General features: G+C 34.5%; 1 protein-coding gene across 2 annotated transcripts; it reads left to right on the forward strand.

Moving 5' to 3' along the window:
• Nucleotides 1–321: 321 nt before the first annotated feature.
• Nucleotides 322–18,581, forward strand: LOC149076760 (phosphoserine phosphatase-like). 2 transcript variants are annotated; one of them, XM_089244418.1, is made up of 6 exons: nt 322–573; nt 5,093–5,278; nt 8,203–8,337; nt 10,474–10,619; nt 13,711–13,859; nt 16,913–18,581. In XM_089244418.1, the coding sequence occupies exons 2-6, from the start codon at nt 5,097–5,099 to the stop codon at nt 17,021–17,023; spliced, it is 723 nt and encodes a 240-aa protein (XP_089100544.1). In that variant the 5' UTR covers nt 322–573; nt 5,093–5,096; the 3' UTR covers nt 17,024–18,581. The 2 variants fall into 2 exon arrangements, with proteins under 2 accessions (XP_089100544.1, XP_089100545.1); XM_089244419.1 differs by lacking the exon at nt 322–573 and adding an exon at nt 1,900–2,066.
• The last annotated feature ends 162 nt before the right edge of the window (nt 18,582–18,743 follow it).

Consider the following 18,743-nt stretch of genomic DNA (forward strand, 5'->3'; position numbering starts at 1 on the left):
AAACTTGCGAAACAATTTGATTGCAATAAATTTAATAAGAAAATACTCGATTCACACTTCCGATGTAGAATTCGCTGCGTCTAGCCAACACCAGCTGTGTAGCGCTGGTCACCTTTTCGTGGTAGTAAAGTAAGGTACATTAAAAAAAAAAATGTGAACTACGGATTTAGTATCTTCAAGTTACTTTTGATCTCCCAAACCGAGAAAATGACAATGGGCTGTATATATTCAATTTTTTTGGTAACCATAGGCGGGAAGGCATGGTGTTAATGTGAGTCGGCTCCGCCATTGACGCTACGTGTGGCTTCCATCTCTGCAAGCGCTTTGGCTTTGTCTAGCGAAGCCGAAATTATTCGGTGCTACAGGTGTCTCGCTTATGACAAATCGGTGCCGTATTTCACGCAATCATCTCGTACAGCTGTTGTTGAAAGAATTAAATAAGAGTTGCGTAATTCTTGACGTGGGTGTGACGTCATAGTAACTGCAGCTGAAATGCCATCGACGTGACAGTTCTTCCTTTTGGTGTTGTTCTAGGACCGGAGCACAAGTATAGAGCATTGCTTTTGAAAAAAGGTTCGTTTTTCTGGTTTAAACTTGAATCGTTTTATTGACAGTAAAATTAGTTCCTTTTTTGTATATATTTTTTTGAGGCAAGAGATTCATCATATATACATACAAATTTTGTATCCATGATTATATCTTATTATTTTAAATACTCTGGATCGAAATTGAACAAAATAGCGTTCGTTGAAGGGAATCCCGAACTTTAGTTCCCAACAGGTCTCCGACCGATCAAAAAAAACCCTTGTTCTTACTAACCCCAGAATGAATTGAATTTTTCGAAAAATTGGCATAGTAGCGCCTCAGAAAAATCACTTGTCCCGGGGGTCCACGATGCTCTTAAGACGGCCCTGCCCGAAACACTAGAAATGCCCTGGATCTATCATAATGAACAAAAAAAGGCAAAATAAACAGTTAAAAGAAAAAAAAATTAAAATTGCATTTTATTGGAGCTTCATATTTTAATTGATCATTTTCTCATAGACATTAATGGGGTACATAGAATTTTCAAAATAAATTGAAGGCACTGAACTAAAAACTTGACGAGTTGAGAGTGAAAAATGATCTTCCCCTTTCAATAATTAGAAATATAACTCCTTATATAAGGATAAACTTTTATCTTTCCCTATTATTGGACCATGTAGATTACCTGAAGAGGCATTAAATAGTCATGGTGCTCAAATTTATTTAGCTAATATTTTAAAAGAGTTCGATTCGGCAAAACATATGTGTTAAGTATAGGGACAAGAACTGTTTGAAATCTCTTCAGCCCATAGGGTTGTCACAACGGCTTCAATTTTCGTGCCTGATGTCAGCTCCGTAGTATTATCTCCTTGGTTCCCGGTAAGACTCCTTCATATATAAAGTTGTTCTAGGTAATTCTTTTGACGAGAATCTAATGCATCTTTTTCGACGACGAACGTATGGTCAATTACTGTTTGGTTTACTATATAGTGCACCGTAGCTATAAGTAGCGTGACTATACGTCCCGTATTTGCTGTAATAGTCCCGGTTGTTTCTGTTTGTTCTGACTTTTTTGCAGAAATGTTTCGGTTTTTCACGTATTTTCAACGAAGCCAACTTGAATTTTATTCTTTCCAAATCTTCCCAACGCAAAAATTACATTACGAATACAAATAAAAATATCTATTTCACATATTCGCCATGTTTTTTTTAAATCCACTTCATTTTCTTCGATTGGCGACGTTTATGTGACTCAAATATGAGTTAGCAACTCTTTTCACTTTTGGCATTATTATTGGAGATGTCCCGTATTTCTAAGTCCAATTTCACGTATTTTTCTCAAGCAAATATGGTCGGTCTGGCTATAAGGAAAGCTCTCTATAGCTCAGTGTCTTGTAGTGAATGAGCCAATCTCTAATCTGGTGGAGGCCATGGTCTACCGAAAACTTGCTGCGGGGGATTTTTGTTTTTTACGTTTATAAAAACATTCAGGTCAAGTGTGTACAGTTCATGAAAAGCAGTTCCGCGACTCCTAAATCTTGGTATTGGATTTCTGTTTTGTATACTTTAATATTTTGAGACATCTAAACAAATATTAGAAACTTTATTTGATTTTTTTCATATAATTACGGAATTCCAGGGCGCAACACGTGCTTCCGCAACAGCTGTTCCAATCCAGGGGGGGACATGCCGTTCCGAACTATTAATGCGATTATTTGCCTCATTTCGGAGAAAAATACTCGCGCCTATCAAAAAAATCGCCGAAACGTGTCCTCGATTAAAAACGGGAGTTTAATTTCATTATATTGTTGTAACCCAACAATGCTATACAAAGGATGTGGGTGGGGAAAAAGTGCAGGGAATGTTTTCCAATAGCATTTGCGTTATTGAGACTTTTAAAAAAACGGCAAAGTTTTGAGACGAAAGAAATTATCTTTTGAAGTTATTTTCTTATTTATATTTTTTAATATCGTGTGGGTGGCAGGATAGCACCTTGGGGCAGGCCAGCGTCACAAATGTATTTGATTAAATTTATATGGACTCTCATCTTGAGGATCTAGGTTTGAACCCCATCGATGGCTGAAGTTGGTTTTCTGCAGTTTTCTAATTCGGGCATGGATGTCAGCCATTCTCTCTGCAGAGCAGACAGACTTTCAATATGGTACATAACAGGAAATTTCAAGCATTAACCATCTTTAATGATTTTTACCTTTTAAAATATGGAACACGGATGGGGTAGGGGTATCGTTAGCTAGAACATGAAACAAGTACAACTATAACAATATAAGTACGTTAGGTTATGCATATATGCAGCCTGTATATACAGGGTGTTCTGTTAATGGGCCGGATGCGAAATTTGAGTAGTTAGAAAATTATAGATAATTAGTGAAGGCACAAATTAAGCGGCATGCATTGTTAACGAGTGGACCAGATCCAGGTGCGATGATGTCAACACTCCACGTGCATAGTGAGCGAATGTGCATATCAGAACAGTTTCTTCCATGAATTCTGGACGTGCAGCCTCTGGAGCATATGAACGATGTCGGAAGGGAATGACTTCAGGGTCGCAGAACCTATTCATTTTATAGTCTCTCTTTTCGAGCCTAGATATACATAAGGGAAGTCATTGAAAAAAAGGCATAACATATTAATTAAAATAGAATGCTGAAAAATATCTACTCAAAGTCATACATTCGTGAAACAAAAAATGGAAAATCAGGATTGGTGACAATATATTTGAAATTAATGAACAATTCCGAAACTACTGGAAATTCATATTTATTGAAAAAATAACTAGATTAATAAAACATCTCTCAAAATCAGGGAAATTAATCAAATTCAAATTTTTAATGAAAAATAATTCCTCGATTGATGAAATATCATAATTAATGAAAGTTAAGAATTGAAGGAAAACTATTCTGTAATTAAAGAAATGAAAACAGATTTCTAACAATTGATAAAATTTCAGGATTAATATAAATTAATGAAAGTTCAGAATTGATGACAATTTAGAAACAATCAATAAAAATTCGGGATCAATGAAAATTTTGAAATTAATGAAAAATAATCGCATGATGAATGTAAATTCATAAACTGATGAAAAGACAAAATTAATACAAGGGTTTTAGAAAAAAATTGAGAAAAAATAAAAATTCGTGAATTGATGAAAGAAATATTTGATAAAATACTGTATTGATGTAAATAATGCTGATATGAAACAATATTTCATACAAGAATGTGAATTCCTTCTCGACTGTTTATTTAAAAAAAACCGCAAACACACAAATACAAAGAATCACAGCCTAGAACACGCGAAAATCTTTGGCTGGACAGTAGCGGCACAAGCAGTCCGCCAAGTTTCTTGATTGGTGCTGCTGTTCTAATTTTTATTGACTGTATAAAAGGGAGTGCTGCCCTGCGTCAAGTCTTGGATGCTGCACATGGCTCAGTTTGCACATTTGTTTTAAGTAGAGGGGCAGTAAAATTGAGATTGTTCTCCTCCTTCCCTCGACAAAATTTATATGAGGTTTGTTCAAAAAGTATTTTTTTCATAATTTTTTGCATGTGAACCAATGAAGCAAGCGACGCATGGTTTGGTACACCTATGTAGGCAAACCTAATGTGTGTGTGCATGCCTGCAAAAGCTATCGGTCATTGGCAGATCGCCTATGTGTGAGGATGTGTAATAAATGAGCGCCGTCGGATTTTCGTGTTTGACGAAATTACAGAAAAACTTGAACAATGCTACTACATTAAATTTTGTGTAAAGCTTGGCGATTCCCAAATGGAAATGATTCTTTAACACCTTGGATGAAGCAATTTGCAATACAAAGTTAAAGGAGTGGTACAACCGTTTCAAAGATGAGATGACATCACATCAGTAGAGAGACCACATAGTCATGCTGACTCCAGTGACATGGTATGGTTCATCACGAGTATGCACCACATGGCACAATCATTACAAAGGAGTACTACTAAGAAAGTCACCTTTGTGATGCTGTGAGATGCAAATAACCAGACCTGTGGGCTGCGGGCAATTGGCAGCTCTATCACAATAATGCACCCCACCCATTCTTCATATTTGGTTCAGCATTTTCTGGCCAAACACAACACACCTGTGCCTTGTCAAGCTCTCTACTCTCCTGACATTGTTGGTATGACTTCTGGCGCTTCCCCAAGCTTAAAATGCTCCTGAAATGGACCAGCTTTCAGTCAAACAAAAATCAGACTGCGCTCACTTACACTTCCTCACTCATTGGCGATCTGTCGGTGTTCTGTAGGCAGAGATAAATTCAAGCAAGTGCATTAGGATCATCAGTATACATGCACCAAACAATGCCTTTCTATCTTCATCGGTTTATGCACAAAAAATTATAGTGGGATACGTTTTGAACAAACCTTGTAGTTATATGATGCTGATGATAGGCGTAAGAATTGCTGAAAATGAATGAAATCAAAGTGATGTCTATAAAAGTGATATTGATTTGCAAAAATTCAATTTTATTCAGTGTAGTTTTATTTTTGTATCTATAAATATAATATGTATCTCCATTGTGATCTTTTTTAGAACTATGACCAAGTCAGGTAATCAAAATGGTTCGGTGGCCGATGCTGCCAAAGAAGAGTTGGCTGTAAGGATGATGTGGTGTACAGCAGATGCTGTTTGCTTTGATGTTGATTCAACTGTATGTCAAGATGAGGCCATTGACGAAATAGCAAAATTTGCTGGAAAACAAAAGGAAGTTGCTGAAATGTAAGCTGTGGCATTGCATCGCTTACACACGCTTATATTCAACTGTTATATATTTCTAAAGTCTATCTCTCAATTCAAATGTTATATATTTTTTAATTGTTATATTCAAAAGTTCTGATTTTTTAAACAGATTGATATGCCGAGAAGTAAGATTTTCTGGATGTTATATTGAAACAAATCTTTAGAAAGAAAATGATTTGTCTCCTCTGAGAATTCAAAGGAGTCCCCTTGCATACAGGTAAGGGCACTAACTAGTACACCAGAGATACACTTTTCGATACGATGAAACCTGGGTTTGATTCCCGGAGGAGACAAATCATGTTTCTTTCCAAAGATTTGTTTTAGTATAACGCTCAGGAAATCTTATTTCTCAGTATATATCAGGCCAAAAAACATCCTTTAATACTATCGCCTCGCCACCTGGGGTGGAAATTGTTGTAGTTAAGGGAGGCTGCAATGTCTCCACTCAATGCATCATGCTAATAATGTGTGTTATAAGGAAATGAATAGTGTGTCTCTGGTGTATTGTTGGTTAGCTCACTTGCTCAGTATACAAGGGCACCCAGGTTCAGTTCCCGGAGGATACAAATCACTGTTCTTTCCAAATATTTTTTTAAGCATAACATCCAGAAAATCTTATTTCTTAGTATATTTGAGTTCGAAAAAAAACCCATCTCATAATGGAGATTGATGTGCTTTATGTATTCTGTACTAGTGCATTTGGTATTAGCTACATTGAATTTTTAATGATACCATTTAAGAGGAAAAAACAACCAATTCAGTGTAATTGAAGTTAATATAACCATCTAGGGCAGTGATTCCCAACATGGGCGCTGGAATGTTCTGGGGGGGGGGGGGGGTAAAAGCTACAGGTATAACATAGGATCCTATGAGTTAGATTGCATGGGGGGGGGGGGCGCTGGGAGAAAACAATTTCTAAAGAAGGGAGCGATGAGACAAAAAAGGTTGGGAAACTATGATCCAGGGTGTCTAGAATTTTCTATGTGTGATTAGGTGTATTAGATGTAATTGAAATCTGAGGAGAGAGTGTTTTCTCCAACCATTTTCATGTTACAGCTTCCCCCCCCCCCCCCCCCGCATCATCCAAAGGTTGATTCTGATACCCCTCCCATAAAATCCAATTTGTATTTTTTTTATTTTCTTTTAATAATTTGCATATCACAAGAACTTGAAAAATTACACCTTCACAGCAGAAAATGTGCCATTCATGCAATGGTAGTAACTGGAAATTATCCCTTGAACTACTTACAAAGTACTCACTGACCAACAGCATTCCACAAGTAACAGGTTGGGAAACACACGTCTATAGGTCATGATGAATGAACGCCAGAACTTTGCCACTGGACTTATGTCTATAGGTCAGAAGGATGAGGAGAAGGCTAAAAATTCTTTACCCTCAGGATTCAAATCGGATGCTAAAAAGGCTCCATAGTCCTAACGTAAGTGTGGAAGAGGCCCTGTAGACACGCTAGAAACAACAATTAAGCAACCTTGTCAGGAATCAGCTACCTATAACAAGGTGTCTAGAAAAGGCATTACCCTCAGTGTCCAGGTGTGATGTTTCATGCATTACAAACTCAGTTGGAGACAAAATGCTGGAGGACAGTGAGGGTATCTACCATGACATCAAAAGAACCAACCACTCTAAGTGTAGGAGGTCTATACACTATTGGCAGAGACTAAAACACCCTCTCTCTGGAAAGGCTAAAAGCACTTTTTCCAAGCAGAAGGAACTGTCCAAATCTTCAAATGACTAATACAGTTTATTAATTTGCATACATAATTAAATTAGTGAAGTTAAATTTACTTAATACTGTGAAAAATGTACAATTACTATGTCTAAAGCAGTGTTTCCCAAAGTGGGCAATATCACCCCCTGGTGGGCGATGGAAAGGTCCAAGGGGACGATTGAAGCCACGGGTATAACACAGAATCCTATGGGTTCGCTTGAGTTGGGGGGCGATGAGAGAAAAATTTCTCTGAAGAAGGGGACGATGGAACAAAAAGTTTGGGAAACCATGGTCTAAAGCATAAATTCTAACTTTTATGACAAATTATTGGAGGAAACTAGTTTCTTCGGGCCAGGTTTTTTCCATGTTTTTCCTATGATTTTTCTGCTTTGGAAGAAACTGTCCAACCCGGTATGTAGGGAGCACATACTAGTCATAGTAGAGTTATAATTTTTTGCTTTATCCACGATTTCAACTCGACAGATTTTCTCTTACCAACAATATGGATGTGATATGGTTTCAAAATCAGTGGTTAGTTCAAACTAAAGATAGTAGCTTTGAAGAGTATTATTAGTGAGCAGAGCAGAAAGTGCCAATGCTGTGTAAAATGAAAAATTAAGAAGCTCTTTGTCGTGTGAAGGTCTTTGCGTTCAATTATGAATTCTAAACTCTTGCAACGCAATAAAAACAGCAAAACCCCCATAGAAATGCCATATGGATTGAATAATGTCTGCCAACAAGCTTCTTCAAAGACGCAGCATTGAAAGATATAAAATTAATGCTGGCAAACACCATAATAAAACCTCTGTTCTTCAAATATTTATGTTCACATAAAAAAATGTCCACTTCCATAAGGTCTTTTGTAACCATATTAGTGTTCAATCTCTAGCTGTGAAGATGAGCACTACCTTCATTCTAGGTAGAACTTCGTTTTATCTCTAAACTAAGAAATGCCTCAACGAGATGAAAAAGTCATGAAATTTCAATAACCTCAGATTAACAGTTTAGGTGTAATCACATGTTGAAGTAGCTTTGCGGCCATTTGACAACATCCATCGTTTTGCCGTTGACTATCCGTGTAGGCCTGTATGAGATGTCTGATACCTTTGCCTAGCTTTTTTATAATAGTTGTTACGTATATGTTATATTTCATCAAGATAATTATTATTTCAGAACAAAAAGTGCTATGAGTGGCGGATGTTCTTTCAGAGATGCTCTTTCAAAGCGTTTGGAAATGATTCATCCAAGTCTGACTGTTTTAAAAGAGTTCTTGAAAAAAAGGCCACTCCATCTAACACCCGGAATCAAGTAAGTTTTTGAAGATATGTTTTTCTTTTTAATTTTTTGCCCACTCTCAAATTTGTCTTATCATGGGTGAAGCAAAAATGTAAATGAATGAATGATTTTGAAACGTCCCTGATCAATAGGACCTAGTTTTGCAGATACTGCTGGAATTCTGACATTCAAAGTACAGTAAAAGTCTGTTGTAACAAGGACTCGCAATTCCAGGGAAAATTGTCATTGTAACAGACTTCTTGTTACAAGCAGATTTCAATCTTTTGCTCTGTCAGGTTATAAATTGTCGAAAATTTCTTTTATATTTGTGTTATAGTCGTCTTTAAGATAATTTTGTCTTCATATTAGTGAATTAACAGGCCTCCAGTCAAGAAATTGACTTTATTCTCACAGCAGCAGTTGGTTTTTTTTCTATTTCTTTTTTACCTTAGATTAATGTAAAATTTCGGTGTAAAAATGTAATTTTTTGCACTTTATTAAATTATATAATACAATGTGACTCTCTTATAATGAACATGGTATTACGAAATTTCAACATAACTATGTTTTTCCATTTCCAGTGAATTTTGTATTGCTTATCAAGCTGGTACAGATATAACAAAGTTCCCATATCACAAATATTTTTGCTGCTTTTTCTAGACATCATTATAAGCTGGTCTGACTGTGATAAAGTAAAAAGCTACACATTGTGAAGGTGTTTTATATAAATTTATTGCATGACAAGCTTCAAAAACGTAGATAAGTAAATGAATAAATATATAAAAGTGGAAAATTTTCTTTGTCTATGGTAAATCAATTTTCCTTCATAATGATAGCAAATTCCAGTTTTCGTTTGTGTTTTAGGTGAAATTGACTGCCAAAAACAATTACTGTGATTGCAAGATTATTTTTAAATCAAAATTTGAAGTCTTGATCAGCAAAACAAAAAAATTCTTATAAAAAACGAATATTGGATGAATGTTTTCTTACTGCTGAGTTTATTAACGGTTTTTAAATATATTTAATAGGCATTACTTATTTGAAATACTGAATTTTCAAGTAGGCTACAGGCCATATTAATGAGTGATTATCTTATTTTTTATGTTTCAAATTACAATTCTTTGTAACTAAAAGTAAATATCAATGATAATTTTCCATTGCAAGGGGGCGCGGCAGCCCGGTCGATAAGATGCTCGCCTAAAGTACCAAAGGATGTTTAGAGGTGTCGCGAGTTCGATACCCGGTTCGTCCTTGTCAGAAAACTTTCCTGACACAATGGTACAACCAAACGCGGCGACTTGACCGCAGCAAAAAATTACTACCGTAGGGAGTCCCCCATCGAGGTGTTAGCGCACCAATTTCTCGATAAGTATAAAAAACGAGCCTGCCGTTCGGAATCGGCAATAAATTGTAGGTCCCGGTCCAATTAGCCCTCGTGTGCAGAAAATGACCGTGGTGCGACAAAAATGACCAAATTTCCATTGCAACTTTTAAAATGTAATTCACATGTACATTACCAGCATTCGAAGTCATTGGTGGTCTGCTGGTCCGAGACCAGTGATTAAACAATGGGGCCAGAGAAAATATTTGTGGTCTGTGGGACCAGTAGCAAAAAACGTCGCCAGTCTGTTTGAGACGAAAATATTTTATTTTTTGCTGAATATTCTAAAAAAAACATTTATTTTTTTGAAAAAATATTTGTGAAGATATCATCTTGTTTTCGTTATTTCATAATCAATGTTGTTGCTTGAGTCAGTAAAAAACTATTCAGTATATTATTCTTTCTAAGTAGCAAATATCTTTTGCAAAACGTTCCCTGAAAATGTAATTCAATTCACCTCTTTACCTCTCAATGAGCCTCTTCAAACCTCCACACTTGTTTATTGATAAAGCCTCAGAATAAACAGTGGTGGGCTTCATAAGGTTTGACTGCAGTTTTAATTGCTTTCTATGGCTTTTTGTATCCCTTGGTGGGGGTATCACTCTTCTAAATGACAATATATTTAGCAAATAAATTATTATTCAGAAGAGATTTTCCATTTAGTGGACCAGTGGGTTCTCTTATTCAGTGAGAAAAGTGACTTATTTTTACATTCTAAACTCTGATTACTGTGTGTGAATATACACAAGTATTTGGACACTATAATGATTAAAAATTTGTTATTCCAGAGACTTAGTTGAAGAACTGCATAGCCGACGTATTCCTGTGTATCTTGTATCAGGAGGCTTTCATTGTGTCATTGGACCTGTTGCAAAAGAACTAGATATACCAGAAAAAAATGTTTTTGCTAACCGTCTGCAATTTTTCTTCGATGGTAAACAATATCACTAGCTATTCTCTGCATTTTTATTTTTGTATGAATTTGTTGAAAATATGGGATTACTACACACACACGCACGTACACACGACTGGATTTCAAAAATTTATATTTTTGAAGCTATTACATGTAAATAATCAGTGACACATGAGATTAAAGAACAACATTTCAAGTTTTTTTTTTCAGTTGCAAATATTTGATGTGTGAACCGTATTTTTCTCATAAATTAAAAATTCACTGATTATATTTTATTGTGTGGTGTATATCCCTTTCCCTAAAAGAGGTTATGCCTGGGTGAACTTCTAAAATAAGGAAAAAATGAAACTGAAAATAGGATTCTACTGTAATACGGTGAAAGCAAGCATGAATTAACAATGAACTGGTGTAAAAGTTCATTAATCGAAGAATATACCCAGACAAGATACATATTGAGTTACTGAAAGGAGTAAAGAACATCTAGAGAGGAAAAATAAGAAAATAAGTAGTTAACTTTATGATGCCTACTAGTTGAGAGTAAATGAGCTGTGTAATTTCAGAACCAGTTTCAAGAAGTTGGACAACGCCAAATGTGCTTAGTGGTGAGATTGGATCTTTATGGCATTACCTGACATCTTGTCCACGTATGACAAAACTTCATTTTGATGCTATCCCAGAGAACGGTCAACTATGTTTTGAAAGGGGAGTTTTAAAGATCCCTATTAGCTCTCGGGTGCAGCAGATTATATTGTTCCTAGATTAGCAGCATACATACTAAGAAGACTGTCAGTGTGCATCTAAGCAGTAGGAACGATGGCAAATTCAGACCCTCAAGGGCCCCAATGATTGATCATAAGAAATATGATCTCCAACCATGTCGCCTCAACAGAAGTAACCAGTGAATGGAAGATCTAAGCACGTTTACCTGTAAGGAAGAGACAAATTAGGTCATTGACAGCAAGGACGTATTAAGTGTGATTTTTACTTAGCTGTAATCATATTTATAATTTTTATTCCCCATTGGCATAGATTGTTTATATTTTATTTATCTGTTATACGATTTCAGATTGATGATTGTATCAATTTACTTATTTTATTTTTCTTTTGTTTGTTTTTGTTGCCTATATTTCTTTGATTTTAATAAAATTTTCTGAAATTATCCTTCGCAAATGCTTCAATATTTCTCCAAGATGGAAAGTGGGGTGTGTCCCGTTGTGTCAAAGCTATTCAGTTATTCAGCCAAATCACTATTCGTCCCATCCCCATTATAAACCACCATTGCCAAAAACACTCAGTGAACTTGAAGAACAAGCACATCAGAACCGTTAACAGTTGAGAAATGAAAGAATTAAGAACTACTAACAGTGCAAAAGTACAAAGTGGGTCGCATGAACTTGACTGCAGATTAGATGTTTGTCCTGTTGCTAAAGGTTCACACATCAAACATTTGTAATTAAAAAGAACTTGGAATATTTTTCTTTATTTTCATACATGACTGATTGTTATGTGTAACAATTTTTAAAATATATATATTTTTTTAATCTGATCATTCAATTTAAAATGATCATTTTCATCTGACCATTTTAAAATATATATATATTTAATCTGATCACATTCATTTATGCTAACTCTGTATTACTTCAGAGATGACAGAACATCCAAAGGGTAGGGTTTACCTTATTGATTTCTCCCCAGTTGAGTCTTTTCAATGACGGCCAGATTGAGTCGTTCATTCAACTTTTTTATTGATATAATGTACTAAATTGAACTGGAAAAATATTTAAATTTTTTAATTCATCTTTCTAAAATGTATGCCACAGGTGAGGGGGGTGGGGTGGATGTTTTTGTATCACAATATAAAATGTAAAAATATGATTTGTTTTATGAGTTGTTGCATTGAACAGTGGCACCTTGAACATTACTAGAGATTGAATTCATAACTGAAAGTTATCTCGCATCATGAAAATATTTCATCTCAGTTAAAACTTTCTCATTGGAAATTCTGTTAATTTGTTGCACATGCAGTATATAATTAAGCATATTTAAATCAGTTGGCACATTGTTGTATACTTTATACATAATAAATGTTTTTGTTTACAAGATAAATATACAGTCAAACTCTTATTTATTGCCATGATTTTTGCAGAATTCTGACGCTATAATTAGTTTTTTGTTACATCAAATCCTGGTTTTTCCTGCTGTAATCCCTATACATGGAAGATTTGTTGATTGAAAATTTCTTTCACTAAGCTGGATTGACGCTGAATTTGGGTGCGCTATATCTGGGTTTGGCTGCACGATGAATCGTACTAGTCTAAGAATGGCTTTGACATATTTGAAGTACCTGAGACTACCTTTAACACATTGGTGTTAAATGAATATTACAACCTTTTGCTCATATATTTCATGTTTTTAGTTGAATTGGGATGTGCAAATTTGTGCATCGTGTTAGCATATATTTTTTTCTCTCATAACTCTGATCATTTGCAATAGGGAAGACATGGGTAAGTTGAGGTAATGCTGTATTTAATATTTGTTTTGGGGCAGTATAAAATGACAATGTTGATTCCCATCAAAATGACCAAAAATAGAGAAAAATTATTTTCATATTTTTATTGGTTTTTCTACCTTTTATATTCTGCTGTTGAAATACCAGATTTTTTGTTTCATTCTATAAGGCTGTAGAGCCACAACACCATCGATATCTAGTATCTCAGCACTATTGCCTCAACTCAAGCATGGTTTGATCACGTGAATGGGACCCTTCAGTCTCTAAAGGGTCATGTGTATATGAAAATGAGCTGCGTTCAAGCTTCAGCTCTCAAAAGGAAAGCATCTGTGTAATTTCACTTTCAAGATGATGTCTCTATACATCTATGTTAATTATTAATCTTTTTGATTATACGTTGTGTTGGCTCAAAAAATAATTATTTCACTCTGATGCCAGTCTGTCTTAACTATGATGTAACGTTGATGACAATAGATGCAAGCGTGGCATTTTCATAATTTATTATGAAAGAGATTTAACACATTACATTATTTATTGCAAATGCAACTTATTTTTCATTTACATTTCATTTTTCATGAGAAAGTTTTTTTGTCTGTTTTTTAGGTAATTTTGCTGGTTTTGATCTGAATGAGCCTACATCGCAACAGAATGGAAAGTCTGAAGTTATTGCTTATCTGAAACACCGTTATGGATACAGGAAATTAGTGATGGTTGGTGATGGAGCAACTGATTTGGAGACATGTCCTCCTGCTGTAAGATTTCACAAAATTTTATATTCACATCCAAATTTTTTCCCGCTAGTTTTTTGAAAAATTAAAAAAAAATTTAATATTCAACTTCCTTCACTCATTCTACATTCAGACAAATTATGTAATTATAATTGGACGATTAGTAAAGGCTGATTCTCAGCTGGCCTGCCCCTTGCAGCAAAGGCCAATTTGGGGGCCACCCCATAAAATCCAAAATGTATTATTTTGTGCAAATCTGCATATCATAAAAAAATTCATGCGATAAATGAAAATTTTGTGGCATTCTAAATGTGTCATTTATGCAATGTTAATGAATGGAAATGATCCAGCAGGCTCCTTATTACAAAGAACTCAGTCCCCCCTCCCACAGGGGTCTGCATACCACAGGTTAGAAAACATTGATGTAGATGTTTTCTTTGTTCCATTCTCCCCATCCCTTGTACAATATTTTTTTCCCTTTTGTCTCCCAACTCAGGCCAACCCATAGGATCCTATGTTACACCTATAGTTTCTACCCCAGGGAGGTGTTCTTCCCCACTTTGGGAAACACTGATCTAGATCAAGCAGGAGGCTGCTTTGTTTTCACAAGCAACACACAGCTCACCACTTCCAAGAAATAGCTGCAAAATATGAGGATGTGATGAGAACTGACCCAAAAATATGTTGGAGAAAATTGAATGTATGAAGAACTGTGAGCAAACAATGCGACTGATGAGCTAGATGTCACCGGGGTGGGGGAATTTCACCTGTAGAAACTGGTTTTGCCATTAAAGAAATGTTAATTTTACATTTCAGTTCAAAAACAGGATGCTTATTAGTTTTTATGAAAAATAATTTTCCCTGAAAGTGAATAATCATGATTTTGTAAGAAAAATACACGTAGCCCATGAGAGATATTTTTATGTGTCAATAAGGCTACATCAGGTCAAAAACAACAAACACAGTTACTTAGAAAAGCATTTGTTGATGTGAAATGAAAATTGAAAATATCGTTTGATTCACCAAAAAATGATAAAAGTAGAGCTACTTTGTTTTTGTTGCAAACCCTTCAATTTTTCTGTTCTTTTATAGTTGTAAAGACACACAAGACATAATACTATTCTAGATACCTAATGTATTTTAGATGTATGTGAAACGTGTTTAGTCCGACCAAAGCAAATTATTTTCAAAATTTTACTGTATAACATGAGTGTCTATATATGTGAAATGCTGCTCAGGGTATTGGATCACTATTTGAATTTTTTCTCAGCCCAATGTTTGAAGGAAAGATTTTTTTTCTGGATATATGCCAAGATAAACTTAGAGAGAGAAATCAAACCTAGTCCTCTTGCAAACTGGGTAAGCTTGCTATTGGTATGCATGACAGGAGACACAACCATTCTTTCATTATTTATGTATTGTGGCGTGAGCCTCTGCTTCAGTGTATCACAGTACAGTGCATAAACAAGGAAAGAATGGCCATGTTTCCTGTGGTGTACATGGATATTGCACTTGCATGGTTTGCTAATGGACTGGGTTTGATTCCCGGGGAAGACCAGTGCACCTTTCTTTCTGAGTTCATCTTGGCATAATATGCAGAAATAAAGTCTTTCCTTCAGACCACTATATGTATATATATTTACTAGTTGTTCAGAAAGAATAGAAAATTTGCAAGCCACTTTTGTTGAAAATATAAATAAAATTTTGAGTGAATTATAACTTTTGCTGGTGAAGACTTAATTAGTATACTTTTTTCAGTAAATGCCGTGGTTGTTCTTAACCCCCTTACATCTTGGCTTTTGGCTATAAATTTGGATGATCTGTGCATGAAGTATCACAATCAATCTCAAATCAAAAACTGTTTTCATGTTAGAAATAGAAAGGGGAAAAAAAAACTGAGGTAAACAAGAAGAGGAAAAAAACTATTTTTGTTCATAGGGTATATTCTTGTTCATCAACAATGAAGCTTCACGATAATGAGAAAATAGGGGGAAAGAAAACAGGGATAGCTGGAATGAGTTTTTTCCGTTTGCATTGGGCCAGGATATCTCATTCCCAATCATTAAGGAGTTGAAATCAATCAAGTTTATTGTTTTGGCCGCTGGCGTATAGCAATTGGTTGACATAAAAAGGATATTTCATAACACAAAATTATATATAAAACAAAATGAAATTACCAAGGAAAAAAAGGATGGGGGGGGGGGGGTGGTAAGGTAAAAGAACTAAAAAACAGTTTTAAGGAGTTGAAATAAGTTTCACTTAGGGATAACCTGATAGGGAATGGCTATAAGGGGTGGAAAAAAAAAATTCATATTTTCAAACTGTCCAGACAGACTGAATAAGAGTAGAAAGGCTAAACACTCAATCTGTTTTACACAGTGTCAACTGACAGCCTTGTCCATCTCAATTCAGTTGCAACAGGCTGTCAAGAATTTTGTTAATCTTCGAAGTAGAGTTTTACAAGAAAGGTTTCTTGAAGTTGATCACATTATGTGGCAAATTTATTAACATAAAAAATTTAATTGTGTTTTGATGACTCTGATAAAGCTTGCCTCTAAAAAACAAAGGTTAAAATTACTTTTGGAATATCCCTCACAGCTTCCACAGTGAAACCATTTAGTGCTGCTATTCCTAATGAGGAGCCCACAGGAAGGAGGGGAGCAATATGATTTTTAAAGGGAACAATTTGACTTTTAGTGAAAGCAATCAGGATTTGTGAAAATTCATATTTGATTAAAAATTATTTTTTCAGAATTAATGAAAATACATGCTTGGTAAGAAAATAATTCAAGAATTAATGAAAACTTGTTTAATGAGTATTATTTAAAAAAAGTTACAATTTTGAAACTTTTTTTCAATTTATACTTGTCTAGAGATTGATATTCAATTCATTTGTAAAAGATTCATGTCTGTCAGTGTATTCAACATGGCTATTCATTGAAAGAGTAATATTTTTTTTCCAAGCATGCCTAATTTTTGCATGCCTTTTCTTTCAATATCTGATTTGTAAGTCATTTGTTACCACTGATGTTTAAATTAACAGAAAACATTTTTCTTTTCTTTCTCTGTCCATGCAGGATGCATTTATTGGATTTGGTGGAAATCAAGTCCGTGAGACAGTAAAGAATGAATCAAAATGGTTTGTCACGAGCTTCAATGAACTACTGGATGAACTTAGGACGCATTAATATATACAATTTTCTCTATATCTGTGGTCGCACAATTGACTTGCTACAAGATATTTTTTTAATGATGAAAGTGATATTTTTAAAAAAATTAATGAACTTCGGGGGAAAAGAAATAGAAATTCTGCTGGGGAAAAAATACTGAATATTTACCAAAAAATTGAATTTTAGCTATAAAATAATATGCTAATTGTATTTTATGAATATAGTTTTGTACGTTTCCAAAACTTCATCCACTCTGTTTAACAGAAAACTTTAAGCTGTTATCCCATTTTAATAACATTCTCTAAAAGAGCAGTTTACTCTTTTTTTACAGACCTTTCTCTCCTTTCTCCCCCCCCCCCCCCCCGCCGCCACATAACATGTAGAGTTTTTTAAATAGATATTTGGTGTGTACCCTATTGTGTGTTGAACAAACTGCCAAGTTGTTTTGTCTTGATGCCGTTTAAAATATAGGTTTTTAAAGTAACTTTTATATGAAATTGCCTGTTATAATATATGAGCCATGTGTGTGAATGCTACAGGTGTCATACAAACATCGTAGACCAAGGGTCATTGGAAAAATATGGGGGGGGGGTTTGTTTCTGTGAACTTTTGGATGAGAAACAATTAACCCTTTAAGCGGCACAACAAAAATCATTAAACCGCTTTCAAAATGCCTTTTTTTTTTTTTAAATGAAGTAGGCTTTCTTCAGATTTTCATTTGGTGCAAACTAAGGGGGTATAGGGAAAGTATTTTATTAAAAATTTACTCTGCAAAATTTTCTGAGCTTGTCAGTGGTAAAATAAGGGGCTTTTAAAAAGACATCTCATTAATGCCTCTTAAAGTGTTAAATCATTGTTTTCACATTGCTATATGCTGAATGTTATTTTGCAAAAAGAAGTGAAAGACGACCCCTCACATGTCTTAGGCTGTGTTGTAAATATTGAGAGATTGCAAAACTGCATAGTTTTTAATAATGATCTGCAATCTGAGAGAGAAGAGATTAATCAGTTCCAAAGAATAAAATCACCAAATGATCATTTTATATATATATTCTTTTTTCAGGTGAAATAATGTTTAAAAATGTACATTATTTGAAACCTTGAATGTTTATTGGGATGTAGAGAGACATCGTAAAATGTTTTAACAATCTGTAACCAGATAATCAACACTCAATGGCAGTGAATTGAGTCTCAAAGTGATAACTATACATGGTAGCACTCAAAATATTTATTTTTGATTGTTATATATATTGTTAAAAATATTTTGACCATCAGTATATTATATAAAAGAAAAATGAATTTGTATGCAGGCATGAAAAATGTATATTTAGCATTCCATAAAAAAAACCAATGTTTTTTATAAGCCTTTTCAGTTAGAAATTATATCAGATTTTTTTTGGTCTTGTACCATTGAAATAATGAGGGCACATCTCAGCGTCAAATATGTATCATTGAAATTCGTAATTTGTTTCTGAAATATTAAATATTTTCAAAGTTTTTCTGGCAATTTATTTTTTTTATTAGTGGACTTGTCTTGGATGTCTGTTTTATATATAATAAAAATTTAGAAGAAAAATGTTTTTAGTAATATACAGTTGTGTATCAATTTACCAATTTTATGAGCTTGGACATAATACTGTAATTTTTTTTTTTTCCAGAACCCCAAGTTAATCAGGGCATAAAAAATTTCACATCTTTTAAAAAGTTTTACACTGGAAAACAAAAATTTGATTAGTTC

The sequence above is a fragment of the Pholcus phalangioides genome, unplaced genomic scaffold (genome assembly GCF_987345545.1).
Source record: "Pholcus phalangioides strain wild (caught in Gottingen) unplaced genomic scaffold, Ppha-v1.0 ptg000015l_1, whole genome shotgun sequence".
Classification (NCBI taxonomy): domain Eukaryota; kingdom Metazoa; phylum Arthropoda; class Arachnida; order Araneae; family Pholcidae; genus Pholcus; species Pholcus phalangioides.